At 42.1% G+C, this 20,208-nt stretch overlaps 1 protein-coding gene across 12 annotated transcripts; it reads left to right on the top strand.

The window, feature by feature from the left end:
- The first annotated feature begins 10 nt into the window (after positions 1 to 10).
- LOC111246721 (bromodomain adjacent to zinc finger domain protein 1A-like) lies at positions 11 to 18,480 on the top strand. Of its 12 annotated transcripts, none has more exons than XM_022796779.2 (17): positions 11 to 642; positions 918 to 1,295; positions 9,699 to 10,237; positions 10,477 to 11,255; positions 11,559 to 11,857; positions 12,037 to 12,190; positions 12,311 to 12,475; positions 12,723 to 12,981; positions 13,122 to 13,319; positions 13,697 to 14,153; positions 14,398 to 14,926; positions 15,460 to 15,666; positions 15,945 to 16,160; positions 16,316 to 16,804; positions 17,025 to 17,261; positions 17,446 to 17,616; positions 17,842 to 18,480. In XM_022796779.2, exons 1-17 carry the CDS (start codon positions 629 to 631, stop codon positions 18,241 to 18,243), a joined length of 5,493 nt encoding a protein of 1,830 aa, XP_022652514.1. In that variant the 5' UTR covers positions 11 to 628; the 3' UTR covers positions 18,244 to 18,480. The 12 variants fall into 12 exon arrangements, with proteins under 12 accessions (XP_022652514.1, XP_086841881.1, XP_086841884.1 ...); XM_086985755.1 differs by having other exon boundaries at positions 11 to 607; XM_022796781.2 differs by lacking the exons at positions 11 to 642; positions 918 to 1,295 and adding exons at positions 8,524 to 8,663; positions 8,901 to 8,976.
- The last annotated feature ends 1,728 nt before the right edge of the window (positions 18,481 to 20,208 follow it).

Below are 20,208 nucleotides of genomic sequence, written 5' to 3' on the forward strand. Positions count from 1 at the left end.
CAGCCGAAAATTGGTGCGCGCTGGGAAAGTCAACCGGCTGTTTTGGCGCCAGAATTTGGTCGCCAGCGCCGCGTGCAGCCTCTTCGACCATCATCAGACTGTCCTGAAATATGGATATAAACACATACACACACAGGCACATCACAAACCTTAGCAGCTGCCTGGCCGTACAGTGAAAAAACGCTACCAAAACCCATTCATTTCAACGATATTACCACGTATATCATAAAACGCCGGTGAAATGGATCAATAGATGCAGTGTTTTAGGCTACGTTTACAACTTAATGTACGGTGGTACCCCGTTAATACAACATAAGTGGTCGCAAATAACACCACTTTTCGCTACAGTTGCTGCTGTTACTCTTCACGTTTAATTTGTAGACTTCTAAAGTTTGGCTTCTACTCGCGTGTGTATGTGTGTGTGAGTCAGTGTTCTCAGACGCAACTCTGCAACAAAAGCTCGGCCGGAATCTGCAAAATTCTACAACTGAAAAAGCCAATCGCCTCATTTCTGATTGTCCATGGCAGTGCGGAAATCTCTGTTAGTCGTCGTTATAGCGTACTTGAGACTGGCGCGCTAAAGTGGGAGCAGCGAACTTTATGAACGGTAAATCGGCTCAAGAAACGAATGCGCGTTGACCTGTATGTAACTGTATGTTTGTATATTCTTTATTGCTTTAATAGTGCGGCAACATTTGTGTTGCTTTGGTGTGGTCTGTAACCTCTCAAATAAATGACGACGAAATCCAACAAAATTGTTCCAGACGACGAATGTTTACGTGTTCTAGATTATGTATTATAGATGAACTATATTGACCGGCTGACTGCGGCTGCTGCGCCGTTCGCAATAGTTGAAAGCGTGCATAGTCGTTTGACAGTTAAGTTCAATTCTGGTGTATATCGTTTTTGTGTTACAGACGCACAGCAGTGTATTGTGCTTGTGAAAGCTCCTGTTTGTGGTTCGTGCTTATCGCGGAACAACTGAGCGCGACACTAGACAGGAAGATTTTGGGGGGCGAATGTTTGCGTGTCCTCGGGCAACTCGGCGAAAGAGTTGATTGTCGATTCAACTCGAAACAAATTGCAACAGACATATATTATATATATATTATCATGGAGGACGAGTGTCTCGGTCTGGAGCTGATTTCTTCTAGCACAATTGTTTCCGAAAGTGCAAGTAGTGGAATTACTACAGCTGGTGCTAATCCCAAGGCAACAACCACCCCAAAACGAAGATCGAACGGGCTATCGTCCAGTTCGGCAGTGAAAGGATGTGCCAAAATTACAGACTTTTGGTAAGTAAAATTGGATTAACAGCGCAAACGTTGGTTACACATTTATCTATGGATACCAGGGCTATCGGTGTCTGTATTTTTCAGGGTTGATATATATATCATTCCTTATTCATTGCTTTTTAATTTATGCAGATGACATAGACGAAAGCGCGCGCATTGAAACCGTTACTAAACCGTTATTACGACCTCCATCGTCGTAACCTGTGTCTGTCCAAAATATGCATGCTCAATTGAAGTTCAATCTGGATAATATCCCGTATTGGAAAGCTATAAGAGCCCTTCAATGACAATTGATCGCCGTAGGCCCACGATGATTAAGAAAGAACCCAAAAAGGAAAAAACGGTACTTTTTAATTTTTTTAATTTCAATTTCTAATGACATCTGCAAAGAACTATCCACGTACTTTGATCAGAAAAAAATAGAGCACAGCTCCTTTACGCATCTGTTTCTCCCAGAATTTCGGTATCAGAAGTCTTAGAAACTGATCTATTCTAACGAGCTACAATAATAGTAGCTATTAAGACATAACCAGATCGGTGACTCAAACTCCATTAGAACCTTCGTAGTTCTGTTCTGTCGCTATTTAAAACAGATACAGATTGCAATTAATAAACTCTGCATTCATCATTATGATCATCACCATCACCAGCTGCCATTGCCCGGCCGAAGCTCGTGACAATACGACGATTTACCTTCTCCCTCTACTGCTGTGAGCGGTAGCAATGGCCGGAGTTTTGGCGATGATCGAAGATGAGGCAGTTTAGCCCGCTCTGCTCGCTGGCCCACCACCTCTCAGCTTCGTTTCTCTGTCCTGGCCCGGCGTTCTCTTTACTCGCGGAGTGGCGCTAGCTCCGCTGCCGTCAACTCTCAATAGCGAGCAGCAGCAGCAACAGCAGTGAAACGTACAAGTAGCCAACCAGTAAACGGCCAGACGGCCTGCCTTTAGTCCCTATCCATCTCGTAATTGCACACTGAACCTATGCAATAGTGAGGCAGTGGTCTGGTGACTTGTGAGTGGGTCGTTCGTCGGGCTCTCGTTGCTACTTGGGCTGCTGCTGTTCATTGTTTCGTGGTTTTACGAACAGCAACCTGGTCCAGCAGCTAAAACTCGGATGCTGCTGCTACTGCTCCTGACTGTTGCTAGTCGGTAACTGGTCCCAGCGTAGTCTAGACAACAGTCGTGTTGCGGCGGCATTTTGATACGCTTCTGCTCTACCGCGCTTCGCCTTTGGTACATACATACATGTTAAGTCAATGGGTTTTGCCGTAGGATAGCAATGGCTAACGCCATTATTGACAACGAGGCCGTCGCTTCGTTGGATAGGCTGTTCGCTAGATTTAATCTGTGCGGTCGACTAGTGATAGTTATAGTATTGGTGCATGTGGAATAGGTTTTCGTGTGATCAGTAACTGAGTGGAAGAACTAAGTGTAACTTTTCCCGAGCGAACCTGAGCGAAGCGTTTACTCATCCCGCATCGATCGAAACTTTCGATCTCTCCCACTAATAATACTGTATTGTCTCTGTCTCCCCTAACGCATCATTTGTCACCGTTCATCTCTTTGCGCAGCAGTTTCTGTCGTCTTCGCAGCGCCTTGTTGTTGTGCTGCAGATATTCCCTAGTAGGGGTAGTAAATCAAGCAAAAAAAAGATTGCTTTTCGTAAATCTCCTGCGTTTGTTAAACGTGTACATTAATCTGTTAGCAAATAATCAACCGTATATAGAGATGTGTGTATCCCTGCATCTAAAGTTAGACAGCTGCAGTGTGCTATCTCTCTACATTCGTGATTTTACCCTAATTGAATAGGCAGCGCAGGACGTTTGTGCTATAGCGTACTCTGGTGTTTAGTTCCTTCGTTTGCTCGCCGGGTCAACGATTCGGCGGGGAGGTTCTGTTTGTACATGCGTACACCCATACACATAGAAAGCCAGACATCGAGATATACACACGCCATTTTCTGTTTCGTCGTATAGATATATATGAGGCCGTAAGCGGCCAGAGCAGTCGTTATGAATGAACGCGTGCGTCGTTTCTAGCCGCCGCAGTGTGTCTCCGACGATGTCGTTGTGAGTGAATGAGCGAACGAGCAAGCGAGTCCCTCTGTGAGCGTCACCTCAAACTAGCGACTAATCGTATCGCAATAGGGTGCGCGTTGCCTGTATATATCGTATCTAAACCGATTATCAAGCTATCGTACAATGTTGTAGTGACTGTACTTTAGGTGCTGCTTTGCCAGCGACGATTGCAGCAGACTATTCACTAGTACTAGAGATTTCGGTGGAAGCAGTTGTTCGACCGAAGTTTCTAGTAAGGGTTAGTTTTCGTTTGATCTTCCTTGATTATAGTCTGTTTTGAAGGCACAGAAGTGTGGACACATCTTCGATCAGTTCTAGCTGTTGCCTGTGTGTATGTTTGAGTGCGTGAAGGTTCATTTTTTTCGGTCATTCGTTCATTCGTTACTATATACTTACTTCTGAGGCTTTGGTGGGGTGCAGTAAACTCTCAGTCGGCTGCTTCACAGCCGTGATGTGCCGACTACTACTGTTACCATCGTTTCGTTAGTTCCGCCGTCAGCGCTATAGCTGTCGTTTGCAGACTGTTGTCGCTACTGTCTCTGTCTATAGCATCAATCGCTGTGGCAGCAACAGCAGCTGCAGCAGACTAGAACAGCGTGGGGAAGAGTCAAGAAGCAGTTACTCATCTATTCGTCGGATGGAGTAGCGGCGGCAACGCTCGCGGCGACCGAAGAGGACGCACGTTACTGCCCGAGACAGCGACTAGTTCCAGTACGGCAGCTGCCGATCACTGGCAAACTGCCGAACGACACCCGGGCGGCTATTTCTGCGACGGCTGCACTACTGCACGCGTTGGGACAGTCGACGGTGGAGGCATCACGGTGTTTTGGCGCATCGTGGACCCTGTCTGTCTTACATTATAAAACGCTTAGGTCTAATAACGTACGCAAACATTTTAAGGACTGCTGAGGTGATACGTGGTGCCAGCAGAAACTTCAAAGTGTTTGACGGGGAAGAATATCGCGAGCATAACACTCAGCTCATTAAAATTTTGTTGGGTTTAGCCAGTAAGTTGTGACGTACTCGTGCTTTATATGAGTTGTAATGACACCCAACCAATCGGATAGGGATACTCCAGTCGTTAAAGCTTTAAAAAAATTAGGGAATTTAAAAGTACGGATTGTCTCTTCGTCAGCGACTGCCCAGGACACAGAGTTAGGAGTCTGATCCGGTGTCGATCCTTCTATATGTTAAAGTAAAGCTCGCTCATTAACAATGACAACTATAACGGTAACAAAAGTGAAAACAGAAGGCCTAAAAAAATCGCAACGCCGACGACAGCTGTTACAACAGTAGTTCTAAAAACAGTGGAAACATCAGGAAGAAACGACAACAACAACAACATTTATAGTTCAAATAAGCTCACGACAAGCGTCGCGGTTGCCTATAGCTATCGTTGCATAATCGCGTATATACATCGTGCATGAACTGTTGTGTAATCGCCATTTGTAAATGTATGAGCATCGAGCGGTTGACGTCGAACGCCTCACACACGCAGTTCTCGTACATAGGTCCGTGTCTATACGGCTTATGCCTGAGCAGAAGCAGCAAGAACAGATCACTGCAGTTCGTTTGTTATTGCTATTGCTGCTATTATTATTATTATGCGTAAACGATTTGAATGCGTCTGTTTTTATTAGATCGGTAAACGTTTAGCAGTATTAGCCGTTCTGAGCCAACAGTATATCAAATAAGGCACCGTGGGTTTTCTGATTGCGGCATATTATCGCCACCACGACATTCACCTTCAGTAAGTCCTCTCCTGTGTATTGTGTATTCCTGTGCTCGTGTATATGCGAGTTAGATATAGCGTGTCATCATACCTCATGTGCTTGAGTTGAGTGAAGTCTGCAATTGTAAGAGCAAAGGGGGGTGGGGTGGGGGCAGTACGAGCTAAATTCGTTGTCGCTGCTTGTTGTTGTTGTTGTTGTTGTTGTTGTTGTTGTTGTTGCTGCTGCTGCTGCTGCTGCTGCTGCTGCTGAATTCGTTGTTTTTGCCGTTCATTGTCGTCGTTATATCCTCGCAAAATATAGAACTTATGCTGTATTAACTTGTTCTGTATTGTAGTTAGTCCATATGATTGCTACCATTAGTAAGGTGTGCTCTGGGAAGGTCGGTAGGCGTTCATATTGATCTTCTATTTATAATAGCTGATGGTCTTACTACTTTTCTGGGCAGCTTTACCATTCAGGGCAGCAATAGTGAGCGTTGAGCGTATTCTGTGTATCTATCTCTAGCCATATATAAGACTTGTCTGTCTCGGTATTCTTGTGGCTGCGTGTGTTTGTGTGTGCAAGTGCCTGTGTATGTATGTGTGCGTATGTGTGTTTGTGTGTGTGTGTGTGTGTTCGTGGGCAAACGAGAGTATGTAAGTACGCTTGGCCGTCATGTGTTTGCTGCGTCCGTGGATGTCTGTTCGGTCGTTTCTATGTGTATCGTTATGCGTATATGTCTGTACTGCGCCTTTGTTTGTATGAATGCAGCGAGTGAACGAAAGAGAGAAGACCAAACACACAATTCTTGATGCTGTTATCTTTGTTATTGTTAATGTTGTTGTCTCCTTTGTTTCGCTAAAGGAGAAAACAACGGCGCAGCAGGCGACAAGCCAGCAGCTGGTAGAGCAAATGGAATAGAGAAACGCCGCACCGTCGAGGGTACGACAACGCCGACGACGCTGTTGACGCTTGCTTAATGTGTCTGTATGGACGCAACGGTGAAGAGCTGTTGTTGTGTTTGCGGCAGTTGCAGCAGTAGCACGAGCAGCCGCAAACGAAGAGCCGATTTTGCTTTTGCTATTTTTGTTGCTGCTGCTGTGGCCGCCGTCATCATTGATGCTTGTGCTGCTGCCGTGGGCAACGCGCTTTAGCCACGACTGCTCTAAGCATCGCGCTAACGCAGACGTCGCTAGCCACCACTGCTAAGATCAACTGAGTGGCGGCAACCAGCGAAACAGTAGCGTTTTCGGAGCGTCGTCAGTGTATTGTTACACTACCCTTATTATACTACCAAAACGACGGAAACAGGAGCACAGTACGATTCATGGAGCGCATACTAGAAATGATAGCATTAGTAGAAAAATGACGTAGTGTTTATAGTTGATCAAGAGGTGGTTGTCGTCCACATGACAACACTCGCAAAAAACTCTGATTATTACTTCAACTACTGCTACTAGTAATAGCAGAAGTGCTTTGTGTATAAGTGTGTTTATTAGTTGGTTTGTTTATTTTTATCGGTGTCTCTTGCTGTAGCTGTGAATTCTCACGGATTCGTGTACCCTCTATACTTATCGGGAAATCCTGATTACGGAGGAAAATGACGCTCGTTGATTCATTCGAGCAGCCATTGATCCATTGAATTCCCATCTTCGTTCGCTGAGGTTTGGTTCATAAGTTGTTTATGCTAGCAACGCTGAGCTTTCTCTCAGGAAAGTGCGTAATTGCGGAGTTAAAATAACACTTTAGTATGTGTATGTGTGGCTGTATAGGCTGTGATGAAGAAAAAGAATAGAAGCATGATAAAATCATGCTAAATATCAAATGCCATGATGTAAAGCATTTGATATAAATGGGAAAATCGTGTGCTGGGTCAGACAAGAATAGGGCAATGTTCACACAAACATATAGAGAAACAAGAGCATCCCCCAATGTGATTGAGGCATCGCGGATACTCGCGCGTTGTACTGTGGTTTCGCACAACACAAGGAGACGCAACTCGGCTTGTCCTACTGTGTGTGACTTTCAGTCTGATTTGTGTAAATGGCACGCAGCAAGGAAATAACCAATTGATGGTTAACGTTCGGTTCAATAAACGATATGTATTTTACGGATCATAATTGTCTGACTGAATTCACATATGGTGCACATATCGGCGGTCGAAACTGCCAAAAGACACCGGAATGGTTCGTTGGTAACGAAGAGTGTTAATATGTTCGGGTTGCCCGATCGTTTTACCTAGTTCTTCACACATTCATTTCAATATCTTCTAGACGACTCTCGTTAGCTATTTGCAATAATCTTATATATTTGCAAAACAAGATGAGGGGGTATACCTAACCGGTGTTAGAACATTTAGACCGCATTATAAAGTAATAGCTGGTTGCCTTTATATGGACGAAGCAATCATCTAGTGTGTAACAGGACGCATGTCTGTTGACGTTATTTAGCATTTAGAGAATTGCTAGATAGATGTATTCCATGGACTCATCTGAGCCTGTTTGTGCTTCCCAAAGTCACTATTTGGTCTAGTCACCATGTAAACTGGGACTTAGTCCCAGTTTACATAGCAGTCGTTTTTTATTGACATGTAACCAGGCTTAAATATATACAGACACGCCGTTTCGCTTAGTTATTTCGCGTTTGAGCTAAAAAACGCTTTTTATAATAAAAGCATTGTCTTTCTTCTTCTACTAAAAATATCTACAGTGTCTGTGCATGGTCGGTACTGGGAGTCGTGACTGGTACTCAATTCTATCCCCTTTCCCGCCTCTTCCATAGGTTAGTTCAAAGTGGATGGATTATTCCCGAATCTCCGTGCACAGCTTTCCTACAACAACTCTTGGCAGTTTCTTCTCTTGCTGAACTTCGCAATGCTATTTATTGTCTGTAGTATGCGATGGGTTTGTCTTTGCCGGTCTCTGTAGACTCTATGTCAGAGTGTATGTGTGAAGGTGCGCCTATAGCGGCTCCTCGCCCTTCCTTTCAATCTATCTACTTTTAATGGTTGGCAAATGCTGGCGTCCTTTTAAACCCGCCGACTTGTTGCCAGCGGCAGCGAGGGCGGTAACGGCTGCGTTTATGGTGCATCAGGACTTTACCACAAGCACTGTGCTGGTAGTCAGTCATCGCTTTTGCGCTAGGGACTCTTTGATAGCAGGCGGAGCCAGCTGGCATTTCGATGCTTCAGCGTTCTTGTTTTGCTCTGAGTCAGACATACAGACCGGCACACATCGCCAAACAGACAGACAATCGTTACAGAGAAAAGCATATACACACACAAAAAAATCTGGTTATGTCTGTTGAACATATTATCCCCCAACTGGCGTGCGCTCTGCCTTTGAGTCGCTGGTTGTGGCCATACTAACAACGACTGAAACTTTGACTCTGCGTTGTGCAGCAGTTGACGATGAAGGATTTAGGTACGATCGAAGTTTGGTTGAAGTGGGATTCTATTAGCTGCATAGTGATTATATACATGTGCACAGCAGAGTTAATTCTAAAGGGGAGACTTTTTCAATGTTTGATAATATATGATATAATAATTATCGATGCGGTTGGAATGTGACTACTTTAATGGTGAGCACAGTAATCTCCGGTTTGTTGCCCTTCAAATTTTAGTGGGTGTCAGACTAAATTAACTCTGTGTTGTCTATCGGCATGTGTCAGAGTTTGTTAAGGTGGGAAACCGTTATCCTAAAAAGGGAAATACCAGCTATGCATACGCATGATCGATAAATCGATAACGATTGGAAGCGAGCTTCGCTTCAAGTTAGCTATATCTGTAATAACCCACTTCTAAAAACCAAATCAAAGGTAATCAACGACCGTACAGCAAAAAAATGACTTCAGGATATCAAAACCAAGTTATAACTTTCGATGCATTGAAACGGTAATACGATTACCCGAGACTAGCAGTAATAAAAAAAATGCTTATATTTCTGAGGTGATGTCGGTATCATTTGTTATGCTAAAGCAAATATGGCACCAAAATAATTCATGCTCGGGAGTTTTCAAAAAATTAAATCGTAAACAAAAATAGTATTTATCAAAATAGTTACCATTTTTTAGCTTACGTGTACGTTTTGTCAATACAGTTTTAATGAGTTACTTACATCAATCTATTTTTAGCTCTATGAGAAAGGATAATTGATGAGAAATAATTATATTTTTTTTTCTAGATAACTCTCGGTTTTTCGTATAATGACTCCATAGCCGGCATGAATCTACCGGCTTTAGAGACATTATAAAAAAGAGCCGTTCTAGAGAATATAAAGTTAGTAAACAAGAGCTTGATCACAAAAATATATTTTTCAGTGTGGGTTGTGCTTCCAACTCCAAAAAATTCAAAATAACGAATGGAGTACTAGATTAGTATATTTTTAGACCCATTTCAAGCCACATTTAGGCCACGTCGTAGGTTCAACGTAAGCCGAATATTAATTTTTTGCTGCCTCAGTCTCTTTCACTAGTTAAGTAGCCTTGTGACCTATTATTCTATATTTTTAAGTGCATGCAAACCTGAAGCTTAAAGTGTACAGAAGTAATAATGAACCTGGGCCTTCATATTCTACTCTTTTTTTGACTTTCCGCGCCGATAAACACGATCTATAGGAAATCTCCCACATCATCATCGGCTCGAAAGGATTCTGACGAGGAAAATTTACCAGTTCAGCCGCTTTGCAGCAGTAAGTCACCCTGTTCTGACCGTACGAACAACGGGCTATCAACGACACCAACCGTGGCGTACAATCGAGACAACGGGACTAACGTCAACGAGCCACCGGTGAAGCACATGAACGGCGGGGGTTCCGAATGCGCGATCATTACCAATGGCACAGACAAGGTGACAATTAGCTTAGTCAATGATAGCAATGACGGCGAAGACGACTACGAACCACCGCCGACAGTGAAGGCCCGCGAAGTGCAGGATCCACCCGTCATCAAGGCTGTCAAACCACAACGAAAGAGTGCCGCAAACAATACGGCAGTTCGACTCAACCAGACGAAACGCGAAGAAAAACTCATTAATAACGAGCTCAAGAAGCGGGCGGCGCTAGACAACAATATAGAACCGGCCGTTACGGAACTCATTGACAGCAAAAAAATGCGAATGGATGATGGAGTCGTAGTTCTCGATGATGACAACGATGGTAATTAATAATTCATTGGTTTGGTGTTAAAGAGAAAGAATCGTGTAAAAATTTGTTTGCAGAGAGTAAATACTGACTTTGTAATAACGTTTTCTATATTAAAATCAAAGCCATCAGCTTAACACTTGACGGAAACATATCTCATACATTGAGACGTCAGTCCTATTTATACCTGTTTTTTGGGAGTGATGCGGTCCTTAAATAGAAATTCAAATATAACAACGCTTTTCTTACTTCAGATGACGTGATTATTGTGGATCCTGCATCATCGGGGCGTTCGCCCCGAAAGTCGGCTCGCAGTACGCCTGCGAAGTCATACAAAGAGGTTGATTCCAGTCTCTATGAGGAGCGCAGGCCTAAGACAGCTAAAAATCGGAGCCTCGAAAAATTCAAAGAGTTTTTCAAGGCTGCTGCTGAACGCTCCAAGACGAAACCTGATGCTGTCGAAGTACTTCCTAGACCACAAAAAGAAGCAAAGCCAGCAAAGGAACCAAAGCAGCCAAGAGAACCGAAAGAGCCAAAGCCACCGAGAGAACCGAAGAAAAGGGGACCAAAACCCAAATATCCCCGTCCTTCTATGGAGCAGCTCAACAGTCTCTTTCAGCTGCAACAAAATGGACTTGCCGCTGCCCTTGGTATCTCGTTACCCCCTTCGATTGCTAGCGCACTAAGTATTAGCGTAGTGCCAAGCAATCCTACTTCATCAAACCACAACCCCTTACCACCGCATCAATTTATTCCTGCAGCAAATCATCCCTTCTTTCAAGCGAATCCGTTTGCATCGCTTTTTCCGACCAACGCAGTTAGTCATTTGGTACCACCAAGTGGCCCACAAGCACCAAGAATTGGCGATGGTTTGCAACCCGGAGCTGGTCTTACTCCTAAACGGCGAGGACGGAAGCCGGTCATATTGACCGAAGAGGAACGAGAGGCCCGCAAACAGGCATACAAGCGAAAACTCGCGGAGAAGCTCAAAGAAAAGCGGCGACTCGAACGCGAAGCTAAAGAACAGGCCAAGGTAAAAATATGTCTGTAAAATGACTTACAGAAGAAGAGGTTTTTTTGTTTGTGAATTTCTATTAATATTGAACATTTAGGCAACCGTGAGGTGAATACCATTATAAACCGATCCTTAATATATTCGAAACGGTTTACACTGCGTGCCACGTGCAACTGGCCTATATAGCTAATGTCGTGTAGGGCTTATCATTTCTGGAGGGTTTCAGCAATGTTTAACAGAGCACATTTTAAACAGTAAAATCTATTCACTTGACTTGTATGCAGAGATTACGTATTCACGTCGGTTATTTTCTGTTTATAGGCTTTGCATGATGATCTTTCAATTCCTAACCTAAAGGCACTGCCCACGCTACCCGAATTCAACTGCAAGATCCCATCCGAGGGTTTGGGTGATCTTATGTGCATCCTCGAATTTATGAGTGCCTATTCCTCGGAGTTAGGTGTGAAAGACTACTTTCCACAAGGTGTTTCCTTCGACATCCTTGAACGGGCCTTTACAGAAAATGACCCAATGGGCCTGCTTGTCAATGTTGTTCAGATCCTTCTCGGGTGCATCGTACGGTTGCAAGATAAGGATTGGACCATTGACTACAATGTTAAGTAAGTCAAACACACATCCCTGTATTTTGATCAAGTATTACGCTATTTTAAAGCAGCACGGTTTTCACACATAATTATAGCCAAACATAGCTTCATATTCATACGAAGTATTTAATTCCAGTGCGTAATGAGTGATTTAGGGGGTTCGCTCAACGGGTTCGGATTTGTCTTTTTTTCAGGCATGACAACGATGAGAGCGATAAATCGGTCATTCAGGCTCAAGAAAAAGCAGCTGCAGCCGGGAGGGAGTTTAGAGACACATTTGGGTTCATGTTCCATACAGCTCCTCTGGATTCCTTCACGTACAGTGATATGCTTCGATGGCATCTTAAGGTAGAAGAGTTTCAAAGGCCAAAATTTAAACTTCAATGAAGATTCATTTACAACGCGGAATAGAGTTGCTTAACTTTAATACAGTAGGTCTAATATTGGCGTACGTTGCTGCATGTGCAGGCGAGCGGAGCTCCAGGAGTGGACCTTCGGGACCGGATACATTGTCATCAAGGATTCACACCCAAAGAAGATCCGGGCTTCAAATTTGTTTGCGAAAACCCCGACGTGATGGAGAAGTTAGAGCGGGGCTCAATTGCAGGTCTCAATGTTCTTGAAAAAATCAAGGTTTGTACCAAGTTACTTTTTACAGATATCAACGTGTGTACTTATTTTCATATCTTTCACACCTTTTTACTACACATAAACTTCTGAAACAACAAGCTTTTACTGGAAATACTCTTTTTTTTTCTTTAATTACTGATTCATGCAACAATTTGAATGTAACAACCAAACTGGTAAATTAGGCGACATAATATCTTCACGTAAAAACTTGTAGTAACAGGGTCACAAAAACTTGTTTACTTCATTGCAGGTTGTACGGTGTCTTGTAGACCAGCTACTCACATTAGAGTTATTCCGAGAGACAATCGAGGATGGCCTCGATCGCTGTGTCGAACTCAAAGTCCAACTGAAGAAGCTTTTATGGAGAAAGAAATTGTTGGAGGACGAAGAAAAGGGCATCAAGAAAGAAAAGGGGGGGAATAACCCCACCGAAGAGGGAGAAGACAGTAAAAATACCGAAGAGGTGCGAAAAACAAATGAGGATGAGAAGAAACGGAAAAACTGGAGATGTAAGTTTTCTTTTTGAAACGCCCTCTTTTGTTTCGAATGACTTGATAAAGCATAGACAGAGATAGTTTTTCTTTATTCTGTATATGTGCAAACAAATATTATGATACAAGTGAATGTAATTGTGTGTACTATATTATAGATGATCTCCCGGAGATGCCACGGCGCGAGCTGGAACAGAGGATCACTACAACGGAAACTCAAATCAACAAAGTGTGGTATCGGTTTGGCTTATCGTGTCTTGGGGAGGATCGTGCTCATCGAATCTATAATGTGATGCACTCGGTGCCTGCTATCGTAGTCGAGACGCTCGCTTGTGTTGAAGCCCCCTGCATAGAAGGTAAGTGGCGCAGTAGTCATAATGTGTGTGATAAACTATTAAGAGTGAGTACATTGTTTAGATTCGCGGTAATACGCCAACATATTAAAGAAACGAATGGCTCCTGTAACAGTGACATTCCTTATAGGATACTTGTCCAAAGTTACTAATGAACAAGTTTTTGAGAGACTAACTTAAGCACTTTGGCAACCTCTCAAAAATCTGAAATGCTGTAAATTCACAATTGAGAAGGTCAATAAAAGGTGTAGGATGTGAAGTTCCAAACAGTCAGATACCTCTTTTTCAAATACGCTGCAGCAGTTTTTTTGAAAGTAGTATTTTTGCTGTTAGAAACAAAAACCTCACTGATAGGAAGCATTGATTTCATCCTATTTTAGGAGGAACGCCAGCACCCTCATCAAAAGAGTCTGTAGTTGAGAACGGACCAACGTCTGCGGCCCATGGTTCGCATCCAACGGAGAACGGGACTGCGAAGAGTGTAAACGCAAAACCAGAGATCAATGAGATTAAAGGTAGTGCGTCCTCCTCACCAACAAAATCTGTTTCTGGTTCACCACAAAAATCCACTGTCAAGACAGAAGGCGGTGCAGATGCCGAAGAGAAGAAGATTGAGGTACCAGTCGATGATACCCTAGTCTGCAGTGGGAACATGGAAACTTGTCGAGTGCACGCAGATCAGCAACCTCGCTATTATTTCATCCAGAATCACCAACAATTAGAGGCTCTAGTTAATGCTCTCGCTCCGAAAGGCTTACGCGAGACCGTCCTTAAGGAAACGATCACCAACGAAATGGACTACCTCCGAAATGTTATTAAAAGAACACCCATATCCAAGTAAGTTATCTACAAAGAGGGTACGGTAGTTGATAGAGGTTCGAAAGTAGATAGATATGCTGAATAAAGATTTACTTCTCTTGTATAAAACAGTTAGTCTACCGTGTACATGATGAGGTCTAGTAATGTAAACGTGTTTATATTCACATTTTGTTCCTTGTTTATATTCCTGGCGCTGCTGGTGTGATTGTAGATCCCCAACTTGATTCTTGATAACAATGACTCAAATGTTTGTTAATTTCAGATTGAACCGCACAATGCGCGACACCTATCGTCGCAAATATCCCTCTGAAGCTCTGAAATCTTCGAATGTTTTGGGTCTTGAAGCCAATGTGGCTCTGGATCTTACGTTTCGCGAACTGCTGTTGGATATTGAAGATAAGGCCGTTCAAGCATCGCTTGGTGGATTCAAGGCCGAAAGTGGTCGTCGCCAGTCCTGGCGGGCAGAACTAGATGAGCCACTGATCCGGATGCAGAAACTGACACCAGAACAAACCAACAAAATTATGAAAGTAGATGAGCACGAAGTGAAGAGGATGGCCGAACGGTTGCTGGAGTTTGCTGAAACAGTACCAGCGAGATTTCTGAATGGCCCACTTGGAGAACAAGTTGACGAAAATACACCTGCTAAAATGGAAAACTGGAAAGCAGCATTACCCAACTGCACCAACTTTTCCCAGCTGTTCCTCTTCTATTCGGCGCTCGAAGCATCGATTCAATGGCAGAAGGGTCTTATTCAAGCGAGATGTAAAGTTTGTCGAGGAAAGCCCACAGTGAGTAAATGATAATTTAAATATCTTATGTTTTCAAGTAGAGTGTTTTTATAATGAATAAGCTATCTATTATGATACTGAAACTTTTAGCAATCAATTTGATTTTCTGCACTCAGTGTAAATATATTTGTGCTCTCTGTAAGTTATTTTTTTAATTTTTCCTCACACCGTTGAAAACAATTTGTTTTGCGTAATTATTACCGTTGAGAAATATTGTTCTTAGTAGAAAAAAATATCACGTATTGTTTAGCCAAAGATATGCAAAAACTGCACGCAGTCATAACAATGATCACCCACTAAATACTTCCAATATTATATGTTAGTTATCTATATAATTTTGGTTACAAAATGTTTCTTTTTTTTTGTAAGACAGTAGTTTACTGTGTGTTATATAAGTTATATATATATGGATTTATATATATATATATATGGAGGATTTATGAACGAAACTTATATATATAAGTTTCGTTCATAAATTAAGGATTTAGAACTTATATATATAAGTTCTAAATCCTTAATTTATAATTTTTCAGCCTGAGCGAATGGTACGCTGCGATCGTTGCGATCAAATTTTCCATCTATCATGCTTAAAACCAGCTCTGCGTGATGTGCCTGAAGAAACCTGGTTTTGCAAGAATTGCGAGCCAGATACCGTGCTTGAGTCCCCTCTTAAAAAACAGCGCACCAACGGAACGGCGGCATCTGCCGAGCCGGAGGCCGCACCCCCGGCTGAAAAACCGGTAAGTTACAACCACAGTACAGCCCATATCACAATGTCCGCAATCTCGTGCTCGAATAAGAACATGGGATTTGACATATTTTATAATAAGGGGATAATCATGTCTGCAATAATATGGTAGCAGTTCATTAAGTTATTGGTGCACGTCATACACAGCAATGCTTTCTTTGTAATCGGCTAAGTTTTGTTATTTATTAGTAATTTAAGTAGAAGGTTGCCCCAGTGAACTCTTAAAAACGATCTGCACTCTTTATTATAATAATATTGTTTATTCAACAGGTCATTGAGAATAATGAATACTGCGACGTTTGCCGAAGAGACGAGAAGTTATTATTGTGCGATTTTTGTCCACGGTCTTTCCACCTGGAGTGTCTCGATATAAAACGTGCACCGAGAGGAGACTGGCGTTGCATTGCCTGTTGCCTTGAGCCGAAAAAATACCGCCAAGAACTCAAAGAACTCCGTAAGCGAGTACTGGACAAAGAAGCAGCTGAGGTACATCTTATTGAGCCTTCCGAAAATATTCCCAGAGAAGAAATATTTAATATAATTTATCGATAATTATACGATATGATAGTACGATATGATAAATGCAACATATACCTTTGTTTTTGAACCTCCTTACTTTATTTTTTTTGTATTCCTACCAGGTTGATGTACAGCTTGACCTAAATCAGTGCGCGAAGTGCGGTGAACTACTAAGTCGAGGTCATATTGATTGCAAAGGATGCGCTCGTAAATTCCACCTGATTTGTGCTGATCTACCGAAACGGCCTAAAGGTGATTGGTACTGCCGCAAGAAATGTGAACCAGGATATGTGCCGAATGAATCACTGAGTCAAATACTACTTCTCGATGACGAATCGATGGACGAAAAGGAAAGCGTTGCTGAGGAAGAGGAAGTGGTCGAGGCGATGGAGGAGGAAGAAGTCGTAGACGCGGAGAAATCATTCGCCGAAGCTGACGCGTACGACTACAAGGCGTGCTCCGATATCCTTGATGTTCTCAAGAAGTCAGATCACGCCTGGCCATTTCTCACGCCTGTGACCAAGAAGGATGCACCCGACTATCACAGGATTATTAAGAAACCCATGGACTTTGGCACAGTCCAGACCAAGCTGAACGACTCTAAGTATACGGTAGGTTAACGAGACAGTCGCCAGTTCGAACGAATATATATACACACACATCTATATCCAATAAAAAAGGAATCTCGCATTCTGCCAGCTTCATTTTTTTGTTGTACTATTTATAAGAGATAGTATACACTAAGATCTCTCGGCATCAAAATGTGTTGAGAATACTGCGCTCGCCTAGTGTCAATCAAATTTACACTCTTATTGTTGTATGTTTTTGCAGCGTAACTCGGAGTTTGTATCCGACGTTATGCAAGTATTCATCAACTGCGAACAGTACAATATGGAGGAAGCAGAGGTTTATCGAGAAGGTAAACAGCTACTTGAACTCTTTGTCGACCTACTCGATAATTACTCCATGGCACCTTTGCTCGACACACAACAATTTAAATGGTTGGATGATTACATCAACAATCGATGCCCCAAGTGTCAACAAGAATTCGCTGATGGAGCTAAGACGGTACGAATCTAGAATAAGAGCATAACTTAGAATAGCATTTGCTTAAAAATTCATGAGGACTATAAGAGAATTTATTCAAGTTTTTATGTACCTAACCATACTGAATCCGTTAATATAATCCGGTGTATGTCGCTGATTCGTTTTTTTGACAACAGAAATGTATCCTCTGCTGGTTCTCATGTAGGTCACTTGCAAAGGGTGTTCGTCGACTTTTCATCCTAAATGTGCGGGCGTGAAAGGAAGCACGGCAAAGTGGACATGCTCTAATTGTACACAAATGGTTGAAAATGAAGAGGAACCTGCCGAAAAGACAGTCTGTGAAGAGGATGAGCAGCAAATGGAGGAAGACAACCCGGTAGGCTCAATTGGCACGATCGATAACATTATAAACGTCTAACTAAATTTAATCTACAAATAACCGCGGCCCATTTTTATTATATTTCAAGTGCTCAAGTAGCCTCCGCCGGGTGGTTCGAATAACGATCACTTTTTGAAGGAATATTATTTATTAGATTAATTGTTTTAATCACATGCTTGCTTAACGTATTGCTCAATTTCCCATTTTCCTGGCGCATTTCAGGAACCCATTGACGTACACGGGTTTGACTATAAGGCGTGCACGGATCTGCTCAACTACCTTTTAAAGGATAGCCTCTCTTTTGCGTTCCGCAAGCCGGTGACAAAGAAAGACGCGCCCGATTACTTTGAAATAATCGCTCAGCCGATGGACCTGTCGACGATACAGAACTCCCTAAACAACATGGGCTACAAGTCGAATCGAGATGTTATCTTCGACATTGTCCTTATGTTCGATAACTGTGAACGCTATAATCATGAGGCAAGCGATATATACGCCGATGCATATGCCCTCTGGGAGAAGTTACTGCGGTGGTTGACGCGACGAGGGCTAGAGGTTCTCCTGGAAAAAACGCCCGATTGGAAGATCACCAAGGGGGCCCGTCGATCGAAATCTAACAGTTAAATCATTTTCGATACTATTACTAAAACTCCTTATCTTCTTGGTTATTCTTATTGATGAAAACAGCCTACTGGAACGTAATCTGCTTGCTAGTCCGGCTTCAGAAATGGAGTTTGGAAAAAAACTCTGTGACGAATAGGAATCGAATTCTGGGCAATAAGAATAGAAAAAATTAGCAGCAGAAAAGAAAGCAACAAGCAACAACAAACAAAACTCGACAAAAACGGACACAAACGACGGGGTGCCGCTTAGAATTTTACAATTATGCGCACACAATGACATTATTATCGACAATGAGAATTATTACTATTATTATTATTATTATTATTATTATTATTAATGATGGCGACAGCAACAATAATGAAGTAATCGTGGTGATGATAACGATACTAATACTTGAATCCTTCGCATACGGACGAATTTTATGAAATTAACGGACTGTAGCAGTAGCAACCGTGCGTGAACAGAAATAGATGAGAACAGAATGACCTGTGCGGTAGCTGAAGAAAAGGAAACAATAGTACTAATCGTATATTTACAGAGTGGGGTAAAGGTTGACTTAAAGTTGGGCACGACGTGAGGTTAAAGTTAAGAAAAAATAGGTTTTTAATAGTGAAAAAAGTATGCTGCTTGCAATTGAAGTAGTATCTAATTAAAGCGAAAAAGCTACTTTTTCATAATTGGAAGCCCATTTTTCCTCAATTGTCAACTTACGACATACCCTGCTGTAAGCCTACTTTTGGCCCGCCCTGTATATAAATATATAGGATATATAGGATAATATAATGGCTAACAATAATAGTAGTAATAATAATCGCGAATGAATGCGAATCATTGCTGAATGCGAACTGAGAATACTTTTTGACTAATACTACTATTGCTATCACAATTACCTATACAATTATTGAAGTGTAGTCGCTATTAGAATTTTGATTATGTTACGGAGGCAAATCTTGATACGTTTGTTTTATTGTATCTTATTGGTTAACTGTGGTCTTCCCCGAAGTTCGGCCTGACAACATGTAATTGGCTATACAATGTAAACGCTGTCTATATGGTCACAGTTAACAAACTAATAATTACAACTAATATAGTAAGACCGAGCGTAAGAGAGCAATGCTAGCACGCAATATGGTGCACTTTGCATATTGTGTGGTCAAAATTTAAAACGAATTTGACCAGAGAACAAATGCAACATTTACGTTGATTGAGAAAATCACCTCTTGTGAGGAATCGTAGTTCACGACACAAGGTTCCTGATCGCTTTTTTAGAGATTTAACTCGCAACCAAGCAAGAATTTATATATTCAGAGGTAACAAATTGGATTGTCAAACAGTACTGCATCTAAGCATATTTCAGGGGACTCCCCTGTTGTATCGGCTCGATTTATCTGTCGTAAACGAGCTCTATTCGACATTTCTTATTATGCCCTAAATGATTGTTTGTATTTGATTATACAAGCGGCTCTTCCCAAGTAGTCATAATACCGGCTACGGTTACGGGAACAAGAAAGGACGCATGACGTGTAATTAATTAAGTTTATTAAGTTAGACGATAATAATAATGGTGATCATGATAAAGTGAACGTGAGCAGCAAATGACCATAAACCGGATAATTCCGAGGATACCTGGGATCTCCACAAAGCGGGTGCCGTTTTCTGTTTGTGCGAATGTACGAATAAACACGACGATGACAATAAAAACATTATAATATGAAAAATAAATAACGAATGCAGAATGCGTACCCGCAACAACGGTAGGAACTATTGAAAACTGATTGTCCTATAATGACTATGTTAATAATGATAATGACGCTAACCATCATAAAAACATCCAAAGCTTCTTTCTATTTTCTAGAACAACACAAAATATATCATATCGCTACTCTCAGTGGAGACGAAGGATGAAACTCAACAACTTCACCCATTTATTTCAGCTCTTCGCTGCCCCGAAAACTATATATATAT

Source organism: Varroa destructor, unplaced genomic scaffold, assembly GCF_002443255.2.
Source record: "Varroa destructor unplaced genomic scaffold, Vdes_3.0 BEIS01000003.1, whole genome shotgun sequence".
In the NCBI taxonomy this organism is placed as follows: domain Eukaryota; kingdom Metazoa; phylum Arthropoda; class Arachnida; order Mesostigmata; family Varroidae; genus Varroa; species Varroa destructor.